Below are 24829 nucleotides of genomic sequence, written 5' to 3'. Positions count from 1 at the left end.
CTGATGTGCGACCGGCTCTCTCGGGCACATTCTAAAAACTGGGGCTGATGGGGCATAGAGGGGGAGGAGCCAGTCACACTTCTAGATTATTTAAAGTGCCAGGCTCTACTCTACCACCGTCTATACCCCACTGTCTTGAACTCCAGTGTCCCCTAGTGGATGAAGGAGAAACTGGTACACCCACCACTAGGAGATCTGGAAAACATGCACTGTTCAGGGTCCCTGCGGACTAGAGTTGGGAAACCCTGATCTAGAACAAAGATTCCCCTATGGCCACAAGTAAGGTTTTGGATGAAAGGAAAACAAATGTTTAACGTAAACACAGTATTACAGATCTGTGGATTTGGCTTGTGCAGCCGATTATATCAGAAGCTCTTGGAAGGCAGACATGTTAGCGAGACATTTCCAAGCAAGTTACTAAGGTCTCCAGGTATGAAAGTAAAAATATTACTTTTTTAACAACGTTATCCAGGTCCACAATCATACGATGCAGATTCTCCTCGGCTGAAATGATATGAGGTTTGGCGCCATTGATGGAATTCTTCTTGGCGTCATCGATCACGCCTCGCATCCGTTCCAGCTCCTCCCTGAGTGACAACACAGAGAAGCGCTCAATACAGCGTAATGGATATCTGTGGGATACGCATTCACTTGTATGCCAGCAGGGGGCGCTCAATATAATGGATTTCCGCGCGTGTTCGAATTATGATGCATGGAAGCTTTGGGAAGACCCTTCTCATTAAGGCTAATATCCAATTGTAAAGCACAGAGGAATATGTTGGTGCTATATAAGTGAATGGTGGTAGTAATAATAATAATATCAGAGGACAAGATCTTGAGCATGACAACAAGATTCCCATCACACACTTTAGCGTTCCACGTTAATGTACATCAATGTGACAGTCACATAATGCCCATTTTCAAATAAGATCAGCATTACCACCGGGCAATGACTACACGGCCTCCGGAGATGGCAGACATGTCACCCTGTATCTGATGGGTGTGGCTCATTAGATATACATTGTCTAGATAGACAATGGAGGATAGACAGGCAATAGGTCGACAGGGACTGAAGGTCGACACACTAAAAGTTGGCATGGTCATTAGGTCAACACTCATATGGTCGACATGCAAATGGTTGACTGCTTTTTTGTGTGTGTTTTTTTAGCCCTAACTTTAACCCTCCCCTTAGTGTCTAACCCTAAACCCTCCGGTAAGTACCTAACCAACAAAAACAACATGTGTCGACCATTTCAGTACCTGTCGACCTTGTTACTAGTCGACCTTTAGTGTGTCGAGCTTCAGTACCTGTCGACCTACTGCCTGTCTATCTTCCATTGTCTATCTAGACCAGGAATGGGGAACCTCAGGCCCAGGGGCCATATAAGGCCCCCGGAATCATTTGGTCTGGCCCTCTGAGCTTTTTTCTGCTAGCCTCATCTGGCTAGCAAGGTGCCTAGAATTACACCCGGCAGCCTGAATCTATGCAGCAGTGCCACCTGGAGCGTCCTTAGGATCCTTCAGACGGTCACACCACTGCCCTTACAGCACCCCAGAGCATCCTCAGTTTGCTCCAGACATTGCTGTAATCACTTGCGATTGTGGTCGCCCCTGTGTGACATCACACAAAAAGGGGTGGCCTGCACCGGGCCCGCAAACAATGTTATATATATATCAAAATGGCCCTCGGCAGAAAAAAGGTTCCCCACCCCTGATCTAGACAATGTAGACTTAATGATACCTATCAGACCATGCAGAGAACATTATACACTGACCAATGTGGCATTACGCAAAGCTGACGTGAAGCAAAAACTCATACATGTTACATAAACCACGGATACCAACTTTGCTTTGAGAAGAGCATCAGCTGCCTCATCCACAGCTCTGCTGCGCACCTTCAGGGCATCCTCCAGGTCCCGCCACTGCAAGGACTTCTGCTCTGCAGGCACCTGTACAAGGGACGCACACAGTGAGGGAAGAGCTAGCACCCAGTCACTGCCCACTCTTAGCACTGACTGTAAGATATAACAAGAGATATGGTAAGAACTTACCTTTGTTATCTCTGTTTCTACGAAGTCCATAGGGTCCACAGGGTTGACCTTGGGGTATAAATCCGGGCACCACGCAGTTAAAGCTTTTAGCTCCCAGGATGCACTTGGGTCCACTCTCCCTATAACCCCACCCCCAGCCAGAGGCACCTCAGTTTAAGTTGTGCCCGGCCGGAGTCGGGTCACCGTTTAGTGCAGTGGGGAGCTGATTAGCAGCCCCTAAGCTATATATTTTTTTCTAAGTACAGAGTTTTTCATTTTTACTTTGGACTTTCAGAGCGGCAGCCCCCAGCCAGAGGCACCTCAGTTTGTAAGTAGCCAAAGGCCGGAGGAGGAGAGAAAAAGAGAGAAAACTGGAACACTCGATAACCATACTCACAGAAATGGGAGACGGAAAACCGGTGACCAGTCACACAGCCCATTTGAAGCCAGGTGCGTCAGGGCGGGCGCCCTGTGGACCCTATGGACTTCGTAGAAACAGAGATAACAAAGGTAAGCTCTTACCATATCTCTTGTTTTCTACTTCAGGGTCCATAGGGGGTCCACAGGGTTGACCTTGGGGATGTCCCAAAGCAGTTCAACCAAGGGAGGGGACGCTCCTGGGCTGAGAGGAGAATCCGCCGCCAAAAAGGAAGCATCCTGAGAGGCAAAGGAAAACAATGCCTAGAACCTTAAAAAGGTGTGGACAGAAGACCACGTGGCCACCTAGCAAGGCAAACCAGCCAAGGCGCCACAGCGAGCCACCCACGAGGGTTACATGGCCCGAGAAAAAACAAGCAGCAACAACAGAAAGGCCTACCCATGGGTAGGCCCCTGAAGAAGACATACAAGGCCGTCCAGCCAACATATGGCCATAGGCCGGCCATCCTTTCCTGTTAAAACCAGAAATCTCAGACCACCAATAAGGAGTCCGATTTCCGTCAGGAACTTGAATGGACCACATAAATCCACAGAGGCCGGACCACAGTCAATGAGGCCACACCAGCCGAGAGGACTGGGGACTGAATGGCCGCACCATAAGTTCCAGAATAATATGGAACCTGAAAATCACTAAGAAGAAACACAGGGTGAGAGCAACTCACACCCTGACAAGATGCCCTCCAGAAGAGGGAGCCACCTGAGAACGCTCCCAATTCCGACACTCACCTGGTTGATATAAACTCCCTGATAGAAAGAGAGAAAGCCAAAGCAATAGACCATGTAATGGCTATCACAACCAGCGGTTCCATTAACTTTCCCCGGAGTTAACAAAGAACCACTACTAACTCCCAAGGAGTCTCTAGGGAGGACAAATGGAGGCATAATCCAGAAAACACTCCAAAGGATGAACTGGATATCAGAGCGGAGCAATTCCATATCCTAATCATACTGACAGTGTAGAGATCTGCCCTGTCAGGAAGGCCAGGCCGAGGGTGAAACCCAAGCCAGCCGGAAGGAATGCCAGAATATCTGGAAATCCTGGACACCAGAGGATCGTATTGATAGGTATAATACCATAAGAATTATGGCTGCCACAGTTTGTGGTAGGTCCCAGCAAAAGCTGATCCATGTGCTCTAATCATTCCAACGATGACAAAGCCAGGGAAGCCGTAAGACCACTGTAGGGACGTAGTCAAAGACAAACGACCCAGGTCCAAGGCAAACCCCAGGACCCTGAGACAACAGGTCTGGGCAGTGAAGCATCAGGAATGGAGTATCGATGGAGAGACTCCGAAAAACCAAGTACCCCTGACATCTGGGGCAATCAGGAGCCACCAGCAGGAAAGCATCTCTGTCTCGATTGAAACACTTCCCTCGAGGAAGAATGGAGACTGGAGAACACAGGTACGCAAATTGGAAGAACCACTTCACCGACAAAGAGTCACTGAAGGTTGCTTCAGAATCCCCAGCGTTGGAACGTAACACCATAGTGTGATAGAGTCAGAAGGCCATGAGTGTCACCTCAGGAGGGCCCCCCCCCCCTGCTCACCAGGAGATGAAACCTCTCTTGGGGAAGAGACTAGTCCCCGGGATGCACGTCGTGACGGCTGAGGACTCCCGCTTCCCAATGGAGAGCACCTGAAATGAACACTGTCGAGATGGTCGGGAGGAGACCCTCAGACAATGTCCGAATGTATGACATACCTGACATTGCCACCCAACGAACAGTATTGCTAAAAAGGAAGCCACTGTTGTGACCCTGTCGGACTGAACTTTTTCAGGTTCACCGGGAAACAAGGGCTATGCCAGAGTGAAGGCCCAAGACAGGCTAAAGTTCCAACAAGTTAATTGACAGGGTGGAATCGACAGACATCCAATTGCACTGAAATGGATGCGAACCAGATACTGTCCTTAGCAAAGAATACCCTGGACGAGATGGTCATAGTCACCCGAAAAGGGACCGACTTGCCTCCGGGGAGAGCAGCATCATTTGAACAGTGATCAGACAGAAAAAACTTGTTCCATCTGGAGATAAGCCAATTATGGAAAGGCCTGGAATGGAACTAAGCCCATTCCACCCTTCCAAAGGCAGACACTGAATAGTGAACCATGCATCCCAGAGTGCAAAGACATATGTCGACTGCGCAGACATCCATGTACTCCTAATGGAAGAGTGGAGATGCCGTCTTACGCCAGAAGAATTCTCAGCTTCTGAGAATCCAGCAGGGCTCCTAGGTGAAGAATACCCAGAGAGGGATGCAGGGAGGACTTTTTCCCCATTGATTAAACGTCTGCACCCTGAAGAAGCCACAGTCAACCTGACCCGGCTGTAAAATACCCCGGCGATCCTGCTAAGAGCAGGAGGCCATCCAGGTACAGGAGCATTGGGATATACTGAACAGAAGAACTGTCAGAAAATCCAAAATGCTGGTAAACCCCCGTGGGGCTGAGAACAGTCCCAACAGGCAGAGCCCGAAAAACCGTAAGTGCTGTGATACAGCAAACCTCACTCCATGCTGAGGCAAGGTCTCTGTAAGTACCCATAGGCACGCGTCCTGTATATCCAGTGATACCATAAAGTCCCCAGGGTCCAAACATAGTATGATGGAGCATAGGGATTGCCTCCTGAGCCCAGGTAGCTTTAGGAACTGGTTCAGGGAATAGAGACAGAGAATAGGCCAAAGAGGACCATTCAGCCACTGCACCAGAAAGAAAGCAGAACAACCAGTCCCTCGCTGAGAAAGTGGGGATGGCCCAATTAGCTCCGCTTACCCCAACAGCTGTATAGCTTTCTGGATTCGTAAGGCCCTGTTCGGGTCCGAATAAGGGCCTGCGCACCATCACCTGGAAATAGGCCGCCTGAGCAAAGAGAGGGCGTACCCTCCTACCCACGTAGCCGCGGCAACTAGACACTAGTACCGGGCGAACTGAGAAAATCGCCATCCCCCAGTGGTAGGCCTGTCTCGTCATGCTGACGATATATCCGTAGGTTCAGAAGCAGGATCGGCTGGCAGTCCAGGCCTGCTCGGTTGAAGAAACAGACCTTTAGGCTGACCCAGAGGACAAAAAGACTTAATAGACTTAGTCTGAAGCCCTGTAGTGGACATAGCTGAAGGCGGGAAATTTGTACTGCCACTGTCAAGGTCAGGACCCAACCAGATCTACCCTATAGATGGTATCTGCACCTCTGCATTCCCAGAGCGCAGCCATAGGGTATTACGGAGGATACAGTCGCAGCCGGAACTCTGAAAGTTAGGAGACTGGTATCCAATATAGGCATGTCCACCTATGACAACTGCATATATTACGTGAGCGACCAACTACATTTGAACCCCAGACGTGTTGGTGGGGAAAAAACATTACAAATGCATCAGCTCAGTATGCAATAGTATTAACCAACCATGCTATAGCCCTGGTAGGATGGGTAACAACCCCTGAAAGCGAGTATACTGATTTCAGGCAGAGTTACCACCTATGGATCAGAAGAATCCGACCACGCAGGAATGGGATGCGTAGTAACGTCTGTAATCCGACGAGTAACACGCCCATCCACCCCATGAGGGGCTCGTGATGACCCTCAGGGAATTTGGGACAGGAGGCCAAACACTGTTGTAATACCTCATAACTGACAACAGCCAGAGTCCCGCCATGCGATCCCCCCGCTAGTCAGCAACAGGGAACCAGAAGGCACGCAATACTGATGGTGTATGATACAGGTGCAGGTCAACATTCACTCTAACCAGAATGGACCTGCCACCAGCCCTAAAGCAGGGATAATAATACTTGAAATAGGCTTCCCCCCGTGTAAGAGGGAAAGAGCCCAAAACAGTATCCAGTTCACGCAGAGCCAACTGGGAAGTAACCACAGGGCGTCAACCACGGCAATTTGCGTTTCGTAGAAAACAACACCACCCAGGGTGGCTGTGGTATTCCCTGCAAAGGGGAATGACAGACTATTGTGGCACCAGGGGGAATTCATATACTGCGAAAAACCCCTGCAGGGAGCGGTAGCCTGTGTCACAGGGGAAGAGTGCAAGAAACTGCGAGATACCCTGAGATGAAAAGGGCAGCATGGTGAAGTAACCCCCAGGTGAGGTACAACAATGGGGCCCGCCCGGCGATCCACAATTAAGAGGATCCCGAGAAAACAAACCGCCCAAGGGGGTCGTGAAAGGGGCCGGCACCAGATGACGCCACACACAGAACCCTTTATGAGTTAAATCCTCCGCACTAACACCTGCAGCACATGACTTGCAGGATAGACATATCTGACCAATCTTGACGGAAATATCAAGCAGTGCTATACTGGTCCTGACTGATGCTAAAATTAGCCGCAGGGACCCATTTTCAGCGTATGCAACACACAGTTCCAACGAAAATGTGGCAACGTGCAGCACGCAACAGTATGTTACAAACCTCACAAATATCAACGAGTATATAAATGTGAGGTCTCAGAACCACCCTAAGTACAGCTGTATTAGGGCAGATAAGGAAAAGGGATAGATATACACTGACAGGTGAGAGAATTAAATACAGACAGTCAGCACTAGCATAAGTCACATACCATGCAGATATATACATATATACATAAACATGTCATATAATATATTGCACTATTACACTGCATTCAACTTACCCAGATTCAGTGTCTGGGAAGGCTACAGCGCTGTGTACACTGACCTGATGGTGAGGTACGCAGGGGGACTGGACTCACTGCCATCTCCGGAGCTCTGCCACTGCACCACAAGAAAATGGCCGCTGGAGAAGAAGCGTGGCCCGCGGAGGAAGCAGCTCAGCGACGCCAGACTATACATACTGAAAGGCGCGCTGAGCTGAGGGGAGGAGCCGCTGTAACAGGGAAAGCTTCCTCCCCTGGCCGGCTATTAACCTCCCGGGACGCCGGCTCCCAGCGCCGATCAGTAAGTCCCTGGTGGTCTAGTGGACACACGGGGTATGGGGGGCCCGCCGCCACTGCCGGCGCCTCCGGTCTGTCCCTAGAGACCGGAGGCACAGGACTGCATATTAAATGCGCGGATCACCGCAAGCGGTGATCCGCGACCTTACCTGCCCCCGTAGATCCGGCAGCAGTCCTGGGCGCCCGCAGAGTCCGGCTAGTACAGACTCTGGGGTCCCGCTGAGATCCCCAGATCTGTACTGGCGTCTCAGCGCCGGCGGGGTGACGGAGCGGCAGCTTAGACGTCCTATGGACAGTCCGACGCTGCCGCTCTGAAAGTCCAAAGTAAATATGAAAAACTCTGTACTTAGAAAAAAATATATAGCTTAGGGGCTGCTAATCAGCTCCCCACTGCACTAAACGGTGACCCGACTCCGGCCGGGCACAACTTAAACTGAGGTGCCTCTGGCTGGGGGTGGGGTTATAGGGAGAGTGGACCCAAGTGCATCCTGGGAGCTAAAAGCTTTAACTGCGTGGTGCCCGGATTTGGTTCCCAACCTATACCCCAAGGTCAACCCTGTGGACCCCCTATGGACCCTGAAGTAGAAAACGCGAGTGTATGGAGACATAGTGAGGGAAGAGCTAGCACCCAGTCACTGCCCACTCTTAGCACTGACTGTAAGATATAACGCGAGTGTATGGAGACATAGTGAGGGAAGAGCTAGCACCCAGTCACTGCCCACTCTTAGCACTGACTGTAAGATATAACGCGAGAGTATGGAGACATAGTGAGGGAAGAGCTAGTACCCAGTCACTGCCCACTCAACACTGACAGTAAGATATAACGCGAGTGTATGGAGACATAGTGAGGGAAGAGCTAGCACCCAGTCACTGCCCACTCTTAGCACTGACTGTAAGATATAACGCGATTGTATGGAGACATAGTGAGGGAAGAGCTAGCACCCAGTCACTGCCCACTCTTAGCACTGACTGTAAGATATAACGCGAGAGTATGGAGACATAGTGAGGGAAGAGCTAGTACCCAGTCACTGCCCACTCAACACTGACAGTAAGATATAACGCGAGTGTATGGAGACATAGTGAGGGAAGAGCTAGCACCCAGTCACTGCCCACTCTTAGCACTGACTGTAAGATATAACGCGAGTGTATGGAGACATAGTGAGGGAAGAGATAGCACCCAGTCACTGCCCACTCTTAGCACTGACTGTAAGATATAACGCGAGAGTATGGAGACATAGTGAGGGAAGAGCTAGTACCCAGTCACTGCCCACTCTTAGCACTGACTGTAAGATATAACGCGAGTGTATGGAGACATAGTGAGGGAAGAGCTAGCACCCAGTCACTGCCCACTCTTAGCACTGACTGTAAGATATAACACAAGTGTATGGACACAATGTCTGGCAGCTTTGATACTAATTAGTGCAATTTGATATTGATATTAATGCTGAAATAACTAAGGCTTGCCACAATATAATGCTCTCTATGGAAGCACTCATAGCAGTACATGTAGATATGAGGAAACTTTGGGAAAGATCTTCATACACTCTGAAAGTAGAAGACTTGGGCTAGGCGTTTTTTTTTTATGTATTTATATTTAAATGCCAGTGTACTCCCACCCACCAACCTGACGTCACTTAGAAGGCCAGTTTCGGCTGTAGACTGATGACAGCCACTATGAGACGGCAATGAGCTCCGGTGTCCCTGTGCTTTTTGGACTGTGACTGTATCCACTGACCTGGGATTCGTCCATAGCCTCTCGCAGCTTCTGTGCGTGGAAGTTCACGGCCTGCACTGCGGACTCCTGAGAGGTGATGGCGGAGAGTGTGACCCGGGCAGTGTTACTCAGCGATTCCTCTAGAACAGCCGCTATAGCTGGGGAATAAGAGTGATTTACAGACAACGTACTGACAGCGAGAAACATGTGGTCTAAAGGCTTCATGTACACGGGACATCTATACAGGAATAGTCATATCTCAGAGATAACTATGCAATCACTTTAGGCCATTACAGTGACATACATTCAATCTTTTCCTTTTCCTCTTTCTCCTGCTGCACCAGGCGAGCAGCAACCACCTCCGCCGGGCGCTCCTTCATGTGGGCGGTCTCCTCGTGTTTACACTCCGTACAGTGCTCGGCTTCTGCGGGAGGCAAGTCAGCGAGAATCCACTTGTGGTCAATTGTACAATATGGGCACAGATACCAAAATGAGTCTTAGTCGCACAGCGAAGACCGATTAAAATGATATACAGCATGTCTATCTTCTGTTAGCGACTGCCGGTGTATCTGCATGCTAAACGCTATGTTACAGTGCTACAGCCGCTGACACTGTAACGTAGCGTTTCGCATGCAGATACACCTGCACTCAGAACCAGGGCCGTAGCTAGGGTAGTGCGGCCGGTGCCATCAGGGGGCGCTGTTTGGGCCTGTAACATGTCTGTTTATTATCATTCTCACTTGTAGCTTCCTCTTATTTCATCCCCAGCATCTCCTGGCCTCCTCCATCTCTTCCCTGGCCCTTCCCCTTTTTTGGGTGCATTATGCCTCTTTGAAAAATGAGGGGGCGCCAATGCTCTTTCTGGTACAGGGCACCAAAAAGTCTAGTTACGGCTCTACTCGGAACATAGGCATGCCGCATATCACTTTACTCAGCAGAAGCTGCGTGTGCTAACTATTCGCGTCGCTGTTCGAATAAGACACATTTGAAGGTAAAAAGGTTGCACGAAAAGATGCTCAGCGCTACAGAGTCACACCACGGCATGGCGCAACTAGAAGGGCTCTTTAGCGCGCAAGGCGGCTAGATGTAGGAGGACACATCTGTATATGCCCCAGTGCTCACAAGTTTATGGTAACACTTTGGACAATCATACTGTAAATGAAATGTTGTGTGTCAAAAGAGAAACGAGGGATATGAGAGCACAATATGGTGAAGGACACAGAACACAGCTTTCTCCATCACCGACCGCCATAGGGTGCGATCACCGTAAAGGATTGCACGGTGACTACTACCTGCCTCCATAGCAATTGTTCCAAACACAAATAGAACATCACATTTACTGTATAACCCTGACTCACTGAGATAGGTCTGAATGCCAATGACTTGTACACTAGTCTGATAATGGATAATGCTATGAGCAGGATATACAATACTACCACACAAGTCAAGAGTAGTGTTTAAGTCCTGACACTAGATGGAGCTATTGTCCAGAGGCTGAGCGCTACCTGAGCTGGCTGACTCCGGTATCTTGGGAGGCTCCTCTTCATGTACCACTGCCGCGGGGACAGACATCACATCGCCTGCGGCAGAAATAATCTGCGCTACATGCGATGATGCTAGAAAGAAAAATAAATGAATAAAACATAATATAATATTTAAGGGGCACACATAAAACCAAAATTCCTTTACACTTGTGTTACAATGGGACACGTATTGCCCATCACCAGAATGATTTGTTATGGGGATCCCGTTACATCCTTATCTGATGGTCTATAAAAATAAAAGGTACTTGCAATTGCAACCCAGTGATCTGATCTCACAGCGAGGAGGCAATGTCTGTCCAGTTTAGTATAATAATATAACCCCACATCTAAAGCACAGACCACTTGACCGGTACACTTAATACGCTGTCCATTTTACAAGTATGTAATGCAAGCCCATAATCACTCGCACTCATCGCTACGGTCCAGCTGCCGGCTGAGCGCACCAATGACATACTACCTGTGCTGTGATGGACTCGCATTTAGTAATGCCAATAACTGACCTGAGCTCACTAGTTTGTCTGGGAGACCACTAGGCTGCCTGGGAGACCACTAGGCTGTCTGGGAGACCACTAGGCTGTCTGGGAGACCACTAAATGAAAGAGCAAGAACCACGTCCAATGCCAGGCATGGTTGTAGCAACAGAACACAAGTGCGGCAATCATGTTATGCCTCTGCCTGCCGCCACAGCACGCGAGAAACGCTACACTGATATTTATGTAATGGTGCATACACACGGTCAGATCTGTCAGACGAATGACGAACGATGAACCACGAACGATAAACGATTTGAACGATTTTATGAACTACGAACGATTTTTTACAGTATTAAAATGAATGAAAATCAACCAAATCGGACTGCAAAACACATCACATGTAAGATATCGTTATCTGACATGCGGGAACGCGCATCGTTCATCGTTGCAGGGACACGTCAGATTTTCTTTCAGATATGAACGATTTTTAAAATAGTTATTGTACAAATCTGAAGGAAAGTCTGACCGTGTGCATGCACCATAACACATGCACAGCAGATACTTAATATTGATATCGTACACAGGATTTACCTTCCACATTGCTGCTAGCAGCAGGGGGCGCCTCTGCCGTCTCTCTTTTGGGCTGTTTGGACTCCTTCTTTACTTCTGAAACTGAGGAACTTTGTAATGGACCAGACTTCACCTAGTAAGAATCAGAATTCCTCAATAGGAAAACCAAGATGAGCAGCAGAAGTACACCTAAAGCCCCGTTTCCCATGCCGAGTATCTATATATATCCCGGGGATCTCTCCTCCTTGTTGCAAAGCCCTAATAGTTAAATCTTTCAGAAATAAATCATGTTTCTTATGTTTGTAAGGAAAATGGGACTTGAAAGATAGGCAAATAGAGCAGAGCAAGTTATACAAAGATATTGCCTTTAATAAAAAAAAAATAAGAAAAAAATGTGTCTAGAACTTGTGCATGTTTTCCAGGTCTCCTCACAGAATTACAAGTGAAATAATTAGCACCACCTGTGGATCTTTAAAAATATGTCAGCCAGATATGAGTTCACCAAGTAGGATAAATGGAAACCATGCACTGTTAGTGCTCCCTGGGGAATAAGTTTGGGAAATACTGCTCTAGACTGTCCCAATATGTTGAGACTACCCCACTATACTGTGAGTTGGCACATTTCCCCTTACCCATCTAGCGTGGCATTTCAAATGTGCTTTGTTTTAAGGGATGCGGAGAGGAAAATGGCAGGGGGGGGCTTAATTGGTTCCAATTACTTCCAGTATGAGGTTAGGTGGTGTCCATGTGACATGTTATGTGATGGGACTGTATGGGGCTACTAAGAAATGACTACAAAACAGCAGATTTTATCACCAGGCCTGGCTAAATCCATGACGCACACTGCTTGTATGGATATACCATAACCATAAACATGCAGCTCTGTGACCCGTCTTACCGATTTCTTTGGCACTGGCAAGTTGTACGGTGCAGGTCCAAGGGCAAGTTCGAAAAGCTTCTCCGAGTAAGGTATAGACTTCTCTACATTGTCTCGAAACTTTGCATCCCAGTTGGCGTATAGTACGGTGCCCCCAACGCCACCTCCTACAAACAGGAGCCCCGCTCCAACCAGCTTCCCGGCAGAGGGGCTGCATGAGAACAGACAGATCTGACATTACAGTACAACCAGGTGATCTACATTCATGTGTAGCTATAATGCACAAGCAATGCTGACTTACTGTCTATACAAACACCTAGAACTAATATCTGTATAACAGAGAGTTCTGATGTCTTTGCTGTGAACATTGGAGTGATGACATCTTATTATAAGGGATTAAAAAATTCCAAAATGTTATTAGATATTAGAAGTCACCTTGGAGTGTGTGTGGGGTAGAAAATGTCTACAGACACCCATGTTATGTCAGCATTCGGCTTGTGACAATATTTTTCTATTGTAACAGCCCTAACCCAACCCTAACCGCAGCCTAACTCTAAATCTGTTATGTTGACAGTGACCGTCGAGCTTCGCAATGTCAGCAGAATGCCTATGGCGACATTTATTGCAGAGGGTGACCCCAGTCACAGGTTTATACCACTTTCTCCAGCCATGGACTATGTTGCATCCAGTTCATGGAGAGCAGATGCAGGTGATGTGATGTAACTCGCTGGGGAAGTAGGATTATGTAACACACATGTCACCTGAATTCTGTCAGTAAGCTCAGCATCTGTATCTGGCTGTAGGATCTACATTTCTGGAGCTGAGCCACTGATGCCTGGGCCGTGCCGAGTATTTACATTCCCTGCTCGCCCCTCCTATTACTAGAGGTGACACAGCCTGCCAAGGACACAATGCCACCTGACTTACACTGGAAGGCAGAGAATGGATTGTAATACAATAGAGGGGACAAATACAAAACCCAAAGAACATTTACATAGTCAACTCAGAACATCTAGGATTCTGTGATCATGTGTTATGTGTTCTATTAGTCATCTATTTCTACAGAATGGGATGCGGTCAGGATACCGGCGGGCGCTATCCTGCCCGCCGATATCCCGACACCCACATCCAGACATGGGACTAAAGATAGGATCAAAATCCCGACATCTATCATTAGCCCCACTACTAAATCCCGTCCCGACACCCAGCATACTGAACAAAGGTAAGCCATAGCGTGTAGCCAAGGGGGAGGGTGGAGGAGGGTTAGCTTTAGGGACCCCCTTGGGGGACTTAGGGTTAGGCATCCCCCCTGGGAGGGTTAGGGTAGGGAAAGGGGTGATTAGGCACCACTAGGTGGGGTTAGGTCTAGGGTGCGGGTAGGGGTGGTTAGGTTTAGGCACGAACAGGGGGAAGTTAGGGTTAGGCACTAGGGGGGAGGGGGAGTTTAGGGTTAGGCACCACTAAGGGAGGGTTAGGGGAGGGGGAGGGGAGAGTTAGAGCACTTACCTGCTGCAGACGGGCTGTCGCAGTCAGTATTTAATCCGGTGGCTAAACAGTCGCCGGCATTACATACAGATTCCGGACAGAATAAAGACTCTTTCTGCAGCAGCCCAGATCTTCTCTGCAGAGGGATCCAGCACGGTAACTCTGCACACAGACTGCCGCTCAGTAATCCCATTGAATGACATACAGTACAGCCAGGCTCTGTAGTCCCTAAAGAGTATCCACCAGTGCTATCTATTGTAGCCTTAGCTTCCCAAGAAGCCCAGTCAGGTATTCTATAACAGTTTCTTATGACAGCGGTAAAGATGTACCCATACTCATTACCGAGGCGAAGCAGGAAGCACTAACGATGAGATGTATTAACATCTCATCGGCCGGAGCGGTGGAGCGATAACTCTCTCCTCCGGCGATCCCCGCTAGAGCCCACAGCGCATCAGCCTAGTGCTGATGCGCTGTGTCTCAGTCCCGGCCGGCAGGTTCTCCCAAGTATTGCGAGATCCCGCGTGCAGCCCTAGAGCCGACAGCCACCGCAGCAGGGACAGCGCTGTCCCTGCTGTAGGGATGGGGCATCGCAAGGCTGTAGTTGTCGATAGTGACAGCTGCAGCGGGCGGAACGGTCGGGCGAACTGACCATTCATACATGGCCCAGGCTATCGGCGCTGCTATCTTGTAGATAGCAGCGCCGATAATGACAGGGGCGCATAGCCTCTGTCCTTAAGGCACAGTAACGGTCCAGGTTTTAAGGATATCCATGCTTGACCACAGGTGACTTAATTAGTACCTCAGTCAATTGAATTTAACCACCTGTGCTCAACCATGGATCTCTCTAAAACCTGAACTGTTTGGGAACCTCTGGTATATACGCTTTTTCTAAATTACACCTACATACACAACGGTGCAATCAGATGTCTACAAAGGTCTAACTGACTGTGTCTTGGTTACAAACAACAAGTGTTTAAACTAATAAAATGTTATTTAAAAAAAAAAAAAAAAAAAAACACCCCCATGTCTGTTACGAGGTCTCACAGTTGGTTAAGGGCAGTGTTTCCCAACTCCAGTCCTCAGGGACTCCGAACTGTGCATGTTTTACAGATATCCTAGGTGGTGCACATTACTGGATGCCACAATTTAAAAGATCCACAGGCGGAGCTAAAAATGTCACTTATGATACTAAGGAGATCTGAAATACGTGCACTCTCAGGGGTCCCTGCGGACTGGAGTTGGGAAACACTGGGTTAGGGCTTTCCGATCAAAGAACATTCAAAAGCAAGTTCAAGAAACAGTTACTGAAAAGCACTAAATTCAGGGGAGTAATATGATAAATTTGCACTGTCAAGCTCAGTATAAAGAAATTAAAATGATCCATATTCGGTGAACAATGGTGGCAAAGAGAAGATATATATAACAGTTCAGTGGCCCATACCATACAGCAAATGCCACATTGAGGTGAAAAATGCAATAATAAAATAATAATCAAAATAATATAGGATTTCTGTTGGTCAGTTGTGCAAATTCCTGATTATATCCCATGGGGGTGGGGGCTGGAAACAGATGAGGCATCGTACCTCTAACACCATGGAGGAAGACACAGACATCTGCTAATCAAATGCACTTCCCATTCAGAGTGGGACAGACGATGCCTGCGATTCCCAAATCTAATCCTCACTGTTACGTGAGCCCTAACAGTGCATGTTTTTCTTATCGGCTTTACTGGAGCACAGGTAGATTCATTACTGAGTGACACATTATAAAAGAGAGGTGATACTATTGCACTTGTGCTTCTGTGCCCAGTGTGCCCAGAGCCGGGGAACATGCACTGTTTGGGTGCTGTGAAGAGTGAATTTGGGAAGCACAGTACTAGTCAGCAATAGACGGGACACAAAAAGGAGTAAAAGTCATACCTAGAGGATTCAGTGGAGTACGCTCTGGTAGCACGCAGAGGATGGAGTGAGGTCTTCACACACAGACATTCCTGTGGGAAAGAAGAAAACATTACTGCACTACCATCAAGCACCTCAGAAGTTTCCTACTCAGTCTTTCCATTACTTTAGCAATACTGTACATAATTCATAGACAACTAGCAAGTGATTATAGAGGAAGTACATTGTTTCTTATCTATTAGAATCGTGGGGTTAAAAAACAAATTCCCAGGCTTTTATTGTGGCCTACACAAAACTACAAGTAACCAGAACAGATGGCACAGGAGCTATGTATGATGAGACCGGTAGCTCATAGCAGATGTGTATGTGCCTCTTCTCTAGTCTATTAACCCACAGTTCTAGAACCCATCACAGATAATAAACTACTGTGATACATTTACTCTGCAGAGAACACGAATTCCAGGCAAGTGTTCACCTTAGAACAGTGGTTCCAAAACTGGGCACACCGGCACCCTGGGGTGCCTCAGGGAACTTGCAGGGGTGCCTCAGGTTGGTGTCCCAGTACAAATAAAATTATCTTTAGTCGGTATGACAGGCAAAACCAGTGCGAATGACGGCCAATCAGAAAATGTGGACAAAAAGAAGCTCAGCCCTGACAGCCACCACATAACTGACCGTAAGGGGGACATATAAGCATAATTTACTTCATTTCATTTTTGATGAATTTATCAATAAGAAACTTTTGGCCCAGTGATGCCGTGGAAAAAATTCTGATACACTAGGGCGCCGTGATTCTAAAAAGTTTGGGAACCACTGGCTTATAATAAGTGTGTGGTCGGGGTGGTGATCATACAATCAGCCACTGATAAAACATCAGGATCTGTAACCATGGACACATTCATTACATTAAAGCAGGTGAATTGGTACAGTGCCTGGTAAACAGCACAGAATCCAATGAAATAGGATGAATGTAAGCACGGACCCGGCTACAGGCATGAGAGGGTTAAACAGAACAGGACGAAGCATCAGACTCCCTGAAACAGAAATATTCCCTGGTTTCCTACAGTGAGTCACATGTTCCATGGTCGGCGTTACAGCTGGGAAGGAGCGTTGGCACACGGGGCTCAGGCACATGGAATACTCTTCCCAAAAGAGCTGTGTGTCCCTCTATTATACCTCCAGCTTATGGGGCTCAGGCACATGGAATACTCTTCCCAAAAGAGCTGTGTCTCCCTCCATTATACCTCCAGCTTATAACAAGGGGTTAAAACAAAATTATGGGCGTTACACAGAGGGTGTCATTCCAGATTACATCCAGTATCTACATATTTATGCAATAAATGCATAATATTCTTCTGGCCAATTGTAGTTCTACTGCTGGAAACAATGTCAGATGGTCGTCTACTATGCACCATGCCGTCTATTCGGGGAAAGTACAGCAGCATAAAGGTAAAAGCACAAAAGGCTGTAAGCACTAATTGCACTATGAGCGCTCACAATAAAGGAGATCAGAGCTGCAGCTCACTAGTTTATAAATCGGGGGTGGGGAACCTTTTTACAGCCAAGGGCCATTTTGATATATATAACATTATTTGCAGGCCACGCCCCTCCATGTGACATCGTGCGGGGCAGGGTCACAATCGCCGGTGATTACAGCAATGCCCCGAGCATCCTGAGGATGCTCCGGGGAGCTGTAAGGGCAGCGGTGTGACTGTCTGAAGTGTCACAAGGACGCTCCTGGTGGCACTGCTGCATAGATTATGGCTGCAGGGTGCCATTCTAGGCACCCTGCTAGCCAGATGAGGCTAGCAGAAAAGAGCTCCGAGGGCCAGAGCAAATGATTCAGAGGGCCTTATACGGCCCCCGGGCCTGAGGTTCCCCATCCCTGTTATAAATGAACAGTGCATCACAAGGTGCCGCTGTAGAACCATAGTAATTTGCTCCAGCGACACTTGCCAGTCTTGCTGAATGCAGACTAGGAGCAGTTCTGTATCTCACCATGGCACCTATATGAAACAATGGGCTCGATCCAATTAGGTGCGAATTGCAAGTAGCGAGTTTGTTTCTTGAAACTCGCAGACTTCGCCGCGAATCGCGCTCCCGAAAAATCTCCAGTCCAATTAAAAATGCCTATTCGCACTACTCGCAGCGGAGGGGTGCGAATTAACTGCAAAATGAGATTTGCGAGAAATGCATGAAAATGTGGGGGGAGACCACCCTGGACCCCCCAAAATGGATAATTTCATTAGCTGGACTGTATAGACGGCTGTTTGTGGCCATTAGGAAGTTACTGTAAGTTTTGAAATGGCTGATTTGTGCTTTTTTTTTTAAAATGCAAAATAAAAAAAAAAACTTTTTTAGTTTAATCTCAAACGAATTAAACGAAAAATACAAAATAAAAAAAAAAAAAGGAAAAAGGGTGATTTTGGGGTACTTTGAGGGCACCTTGAAAAAAATAAATAAAAAATGATAAAACAATAATTTTTCAACTAAAAAATTGTAATTAAATTTGGGGTGCCTAAACTAACGAAAAATTTGATTTTGGGGTAATTTGAGGACTTTTTTTTTACCCCCAAAAATGACATGTAATTATTGGACTAAAGCTAATCAGAAACTTCCAATTGCCTAATTGGTCATTAGGGGGGGGGGGGACCAAGGGGTTCTGCACAGCGTCCCCACGTTTTAACCTTAAAATAAAGATTTAAAGATTTTCCCTTCCATCTCTCACCCTCAGGGAGGTGCGATTGGAAAGTTGCAAATTCAGTCTGACTGATTCAGTGCGAGTTGCTAATTGGATTGCAAAATGAATTTGCTATGCGAATTTGAAGTGAAAATCGCAACTCGCACCTAATAGGCTTGACCCCAAAGTGTTCCTATTGTACGTCCTAAAAAGAGTTGCTTCCAAAAGTGAATCTATTTATGCATGGGGTAAGTGTGCATTTGTTTACAGTAAGTGAATGAGCCCCAGCCACCTGTTTTATAGTCCCATGAATGAGCCCCATAAACCATGACATAACCACGGCACCAGCAATGCCTTACAGTTTTCTTTTTAGATAGCTAGTTTCCACATAAAATGACCCAAACACGTACTAAGATTATTTTTGTATCCTTTCAACAAATCTGCCCCCAGTTGTCATTTTCTATCAGAAGCCTGAAACATGCACAGACACTATGAGGATCCTGCACCCACAGATATACTACATGTATATGTAAACTATGTGATGTAGTTATGCAACCGTCGGATACGATGCCGCCAGTCTCAATACAGACAGGGACACCCTGACAAGGGACTCAAGAAATTGATGTACAGGTGCTTGCACGGTGAGTGTAGCACTTGAATAGGAGCAGTACCAGCACCAAGCCTTCAGCCATTGCCCACATTTTTGGATCAATACTTACAAAATATGGTTCGAAAGATTCACGTTTGAAGGACACTCAAGTTTTTTTTTTATTGATGTTAAAACACATTGTTCAATTATAGGGGAGTGACAAATGATGTAGTATAAACATAGGGCCTACACAAACCTATACCCCATCAGGAGGTAATAGCATGTTTCAAGCAGGCATTATTTAAAGTACAGCTGCCATATAGATTAGCAATTCCTTAACCACTTCATTTTGTTATGGAGAAAAGAATTATTTCAGATTCCAGGATCATTTTTATCTTCAGAAGCAGGGGACAGTTATGGGAATCGACACTGCCCCATGGTATTCAGATATGTTTATGCATGACGTGGAGCTAACACTTTCTGGAACTATATGGTTTGCTCCACATATTTAATATTGGTATAGAATAGATAGGTGGATGATAAGTGTTTTCATAAATTAAAGTTTCATAATAAAACAAAGAAAAAGCTTCAAAATATCAATGAGATCATCAGTGTGACATGATACCATCACGTTTACTTTGGAAAAGTGTACAGAGGAAATAGATTTCCTAGATGTGTTCGTTTCCATTAAAGTGAATAAGAGAAAGTATGTTTCATAGTTAGAATTATCATCCTACTGGAGTAGCCAACGGTTTAACCTAAAAGTCAGCTAATAAGAGCAAGAAGGAGAATATCAGATGAGTTGGGGTCTGATTGTAGAGCTCATGAGATGTTTGAGAAATATATAACAGAAAGGCTATAAAGATTTAAAACAAAAATTAAAAAGGAGTTAAATCATTGCTGGAAATAATTTAAAATTAGAAAAGATTTAACTATAAAGCATATCACTCTTTAGCAATGGGCACTATTTATGTACAATTATCTTACTGTCCCACGACTATGTATATATACGTACATATGTAGAGCTGTAAACATCTCCAAATGTGTCCAATTTGTGGGCCTGATTCAGAACTAGACGCAAATGCGATTTTTAAGCAGATCGAGCCGCTTCTTATCTTTGCACATGTGTAGCGTTCCCGCTAGGCTGTTTTAGCAGGGTGCTGCGCCCTGCCCTATTTCTAAAGGGCAAAAAGAACCCTGCCCTGCGGCGCAGTACCCCGCTGAACCAACCTGCGGGTGCCGTCCCCACCCGCAGGTCGCAGTGTCCCACGGGTGGGGAAAACTGCAGTATAGCGGTTACCGCTGGTGAATGACGGGCGCTTGGGGGCAGCCCGACATCTCCGTAAGTGCCAGGCACGCCCCCAAGAGTGCCGAAAAGGGGACGCGTCTTGAAGACACGCCCCTTTCCCTTGATCACGCCTCGTTTTCGGGCGCGTGCGCAGATGTGCCCTTTCTCTAGGTCTAGCGCTGGACCTAGAGTGAACAATACATGTGTGTAAGGCGCACTGCGATTATATAGCGATTACACACAGAGGATCCATTTGCAAAGTGAGTGGCAGGTAGTAGCGTTCCCGCTAGGCTGTTTCAGCGGGGCGCAGCGTCCTGCCCTATTTCTAAAGGGCAGAAAGCACCCTGCCCACTGGTGCGTCGCCAGCTGAAACAGCCTGTGTGTTCTTTTCCCTCCCACGGGCTGCAGTGTCCCGCGGGTGTGGAAAACGGCGGGCGCATCCATTCTCAGTGACCACAGTGCTTAGGGACTGCCCGGCATGTCTGTAGGTGCCAGGCACGCCCCCAAGAGTGACGAAAAGAGGATGCGTCATAAAGACAACTAGGTCCGGCGCCGGACCTAGAGTGAACACTAAGGTAGTTAGCATTTGGGGGAGGTCAATAAACCCCAAGAGTGTCTGACAGTTTAAACACCATTACATGTGCGTATATAAATTAGCCCTTGCGATCTCCTATGCAGCATGAGAGCTCTCTGCGTGTCAGGAAAGCTGCCACGTCTGCAGCTGGTCAGACCTTCCGCAAGGGCAAGATGGCCGCTCGATGTGCGTCAATGTTACAGATATTTGCTCGGTAAAAGACGTACACATATGAGAAGGCAGTGTTGGGCGTTCTTATGCTCGGGTAAGCCTTGGAACCATTAGCATATTTTCGCTGCTGCGTACCGTGCGCAATCACAGTTGCGATCGCATTAGCGTCCATCTCTAAATCAGACTGTGTCTGCAGCATCTGCATCTGGCTTGTTACTAGTCATTCATGCTCCCCTGCCCCATACTAGGGGCAAAACTTCTGCCTCACAAATATCTTCTCTTGCATCCAGGCATACATATACCACATTGCGGAACTACACCCTGTCATTCCACTTTGTATGACAATGCCCCATTACACCCCAGTCCTTCCGCTTCAGTTATAAATGTGATTGCAATCAATGTGTACGACTGCATCCCCTGTACCATTTTCTGAGCCTGCGCTGTGTGAACGCAAACGGCTGGGCATTCATCTCTGTATCAGTGTCTCAACATTTGTGGCCGAAACTTCTGAATGTCCAATGACATTGGATGGACATTGGAAGCCAATGGTTGCAAACATCAATGTCCCCGATTCTATGGAATTAACATTTCCCTTGGAATTGCGAGAATTCGAAGGCTGCAAGCTATCCGATGCCCATCCAATGGCTGGCTGCTTCTGCCGACATCCGGAAGTGGTGCCCGCAGCTCAGCTGTGGGCATGCGCGAAGCTCTCAATGCTTCTGCGAATGCACACAGTAAGACCATCAATGGTTATGGCATCAAATAATTGCAATGTGATGGTTAGTAGCAATTGCATCGCTGGATTTGATGTCAGAAGCCAGTCAGCAATACAATGCCAGGCTTCCGTAGTCCATTCTTACCCAAACATGGTGGCAAAGTTTTACATAGGAGAGCATTTTCAACTGATAAATTAGATACATTTTATATGATTTTAATTATATATAGGTGATCAGAGATGTTACCTGAAATAACTATTGGAATTTATATAGATTAACAGGAGTGCTGCTGTAACCAGATTATAACTGCAAGTATTACATTTGGAGTATCCTGCAATAATGTGAATTTGAATTTTTTTTTAATTGTATTATGCATTTTGCTTTATTACAATATCATCACTTGGTCATGTGCAAAACACTGAAGACAGTTCTCTCTCTCTCTCTATATATATATATATAAAAATAATTCTAGGAGAATAGGAAGGGGCACTCAGCAAATGTTAACAAAAAAAAAACCAGTTTATTGAAGAATGGCATACCAGCATTGAGTCATAGATTAGGGTTTCACTGATGGTATGTGATTCTTTAATAAACTATTTTTTTTTTCCTTCAGTACAGTTCCAGAACAAGAAACCCCAAAGGTGCTTCAGAGTGTGCCCTCCAGGTCCCGAACATTATCAGAGCCTTTTGCTATGGGGCCCAGTGATCAGGCTTTAGAACCCTAGTAATAGGATCAGGGGTTCATAGGACAGGGTCAGTGTCCACAAACCACAAGCAGTTATTGTAGATAGTGGAAGAAGGAAAGTTGCTAAAGAGCAATGATGTAGAGATCCTGTCATACATCTAACTTATCAGTGATGTGAGGCAGTGTCATATCTACGTGTGCACGTGTGTATATGACATCAGGGCCGGCGCTAGGCTGAGCTGCGCCCAGCGCCGTCCTGTGTTGCAGCCCCTTCCCTCCTCCGCTCCCTCCCCGAGCTTAAATATCAACTACAGCGCTGGGAGGGAGGTGGGCGTTTCCTGCGCCCTCCGGAAACAGTAGCGCTCCGGGCGACGGACCGGCTTGCCCGTGCCTGGAGCTGCTACTGCATGACATATATATATATTCTCTAAAGAGTCAGCACTCCCACAATCTGTCACAGCTGACGTGGTGGACACAGTATATAAATAATACAGAGGGTGCCACTCTAGAGAAATTATATATATAAACCAGCACTTTTTTCAACATCTGTATGATCTCTTGTACCCAGTGCCATGCTGTCAGTTTTGTAATATATATATATATATATATATATATATATATATATACACACACACATACACACGAGATAAAGTAAGATTATTGGACTAATAGCAGGAACCCGTGATATGACAGGTATGGGACCTTGCACCAGTTATCCATTGCTGGAGGTGTGTGAGTAGCCCAGGCTCCCCTATCAGGCTGGTGGCCAGTGAGGCCTGGCAGGGGCAAGGTCACGTCCTCCTGGGGGTGGTGACAGCAGGGTAGCCCAACACTGAGCAGGCCCTGGCAGGGATGGTGCGCACATGGGGTTACACAGATGCAGGGAGGTCACACACTCCCCCCTACCGGGCACATGGCCGCCAGCGCCGCACTGACAGCCCGCTGCTCCCCACCAGCATCTGCCCTCAGCACTTACTCCCTGCAAGCAGCAGGCGCCGGGACCGGCTAGAGAGGAGCTCTCTCATTGGGTGAGCGGCAAATCTATCACACCCAGACCCCAGATAATTGGGCGAGGAGCGTGTCACTCAGAGCAAGCCCCGCCCAGATACGTCGCACAGGTGAAAGTTTCTGAGTGTGAGCGCTGATTGGCTGGACGGGGAAAGGACGGCGCGCTCTGATTGGCCAGCTGAGTGAGGGTCGCGGTCGCTGATAAGCTGCCGGTATAAAGTCTCTCTGCGCCGCTGTGTGTGACGGGGTGCCCGGTGTAACACCGGCGGGGATTATGCCCGTTACTGCGGCTGCGGCCTGGAGGTCACACCCCCACCCTTTCCATGTTCTGTCCCAGCGTGCGCTCCCCCTCTCTCTCACCTTGGCCAGCGCCGCCGCCCGGGCCTTCCTGCACACCCGCAGCATTTTTGTGCTATAGCGGGGAGGCCGTCCTCCGGTCACCGGCTCAGCAGCACAGCATGTCCCCCGCGTCAGATGAATGAGGAGGAGAGTGTGTCCGCCGCGCAGCCCCGAACTGACACCGCCCACGCCCCCCGCGCCTGGCCACGCCCCACAACTTGCCGACTGCTTTTTTTTTTTCTTTAAACATCTTTATTAGAACACAACACAGACACAGGTCACACAGACACACACAGTGGCTGTAGATGCTGGCAGCTGCAGAAGACTTTGGGTCTCATTCAGAGCCGGACGCTATTTGCGGACGGTCGTTCTGATAAAGGGAGTGGCTATTTAAATGAACCGTTCGCTCTTTGTGGTCTGTTGCCGCCTCTATGTCTGGACGAGCGATCAAAACATGCGGTCGTTTTTTGAAAAAATATGCCCCGTGGCCGCTCGCGCCATACGTCATGTCCGCTATTTAATAGATTAATCAAGTACATCGAACAGCGCATGAACTGCTCGCTATTCTTGTGGTTGGTTTTTCCTACCGCAATCTTGCGAGCATATCTGACTATAAAATAACCAAGTGACGTGGTCAATGACGCTGCTGTATTAATTATGCACACCCTTAAAACGCCCATTTTGACCTTTAAGCATGCCTGCGTTCTGTTCTCCCTCCCCGTTTTCAAGCACCTTCCCCTGTTACCACCCACATACGCCTCTCCTGTCACTCAAAATAGCAGGCATTCGCTATTTAGCGAACAAACGATTTTCGGCCGCACTGACTGGTTCGCGC

The 24829-nt window shown here is 47.5% G+C and overlaps 1 protein-coding gene across 2 annotated transcripts in view; it reads right to left on the bottom strand.

Moving 5' to 3' along the window:
• IMMT (inner membrane mitochondrial protein) overlaps positions 1–24209 on the bottom strand; it is a 42583-nt gene extending 18374 nt beyond the window's left edge. For both annotated transcript variants that reach the window (XM_088454277.1, XM_088454278.1), the window contains exons 1-9: positions 24016–24209; positions 15966–16036; positions 12583–12772; positions 11706–11817; positions 10603–10713; positions 9402–9521; positions 9119–9255; positions 1846–1949; positions 452–587 (exon numbers count right to left, since the gene is read on the bottom strand). In XM_088454277.1, the coding sequence (XP_088310403.1) occupies positions 452–587; positions 1846–1949; positions 9119–9255; positions 9402–9521; positions 10603–10713; positions 11706–11817; positions 12583–12772; positions 15966–16036; positions 24016–24060 (1026 nt within the window). In that variant the 5' untranslated portion in view covers positions 24061–24209. The remainder of the gene's footprint in view (positions 1–451; positions 588–1845; positions 1950–9118; positions 9256–9401; positions 9522–10602; positions 10714–11705; positions 11818–12582; positions 12773–15965; positions 16037–24015) is intronic.
• Positions 24210–24829: the final 620 nt, after the last annotated feature.

Source organism: Taudactylus pleione, unplaced genomic scaffold, assembly GCF_031769625.1.
Source record: "Taudactylus pleione unplaced genomic scaffold, aTauple2 ptg000611l, whole genome shotgun sequence".
Taxonomy (NCBI): domain Eukaryota; kingdom Metazoa; phylum Chordata; class Amphibia; order Anura; family Myobatrachidae; genus Taudactylus; species Taudactylus pleione.
This window is presented reverse-complemented; position numbering and strand designations above follow the sequence as displayed.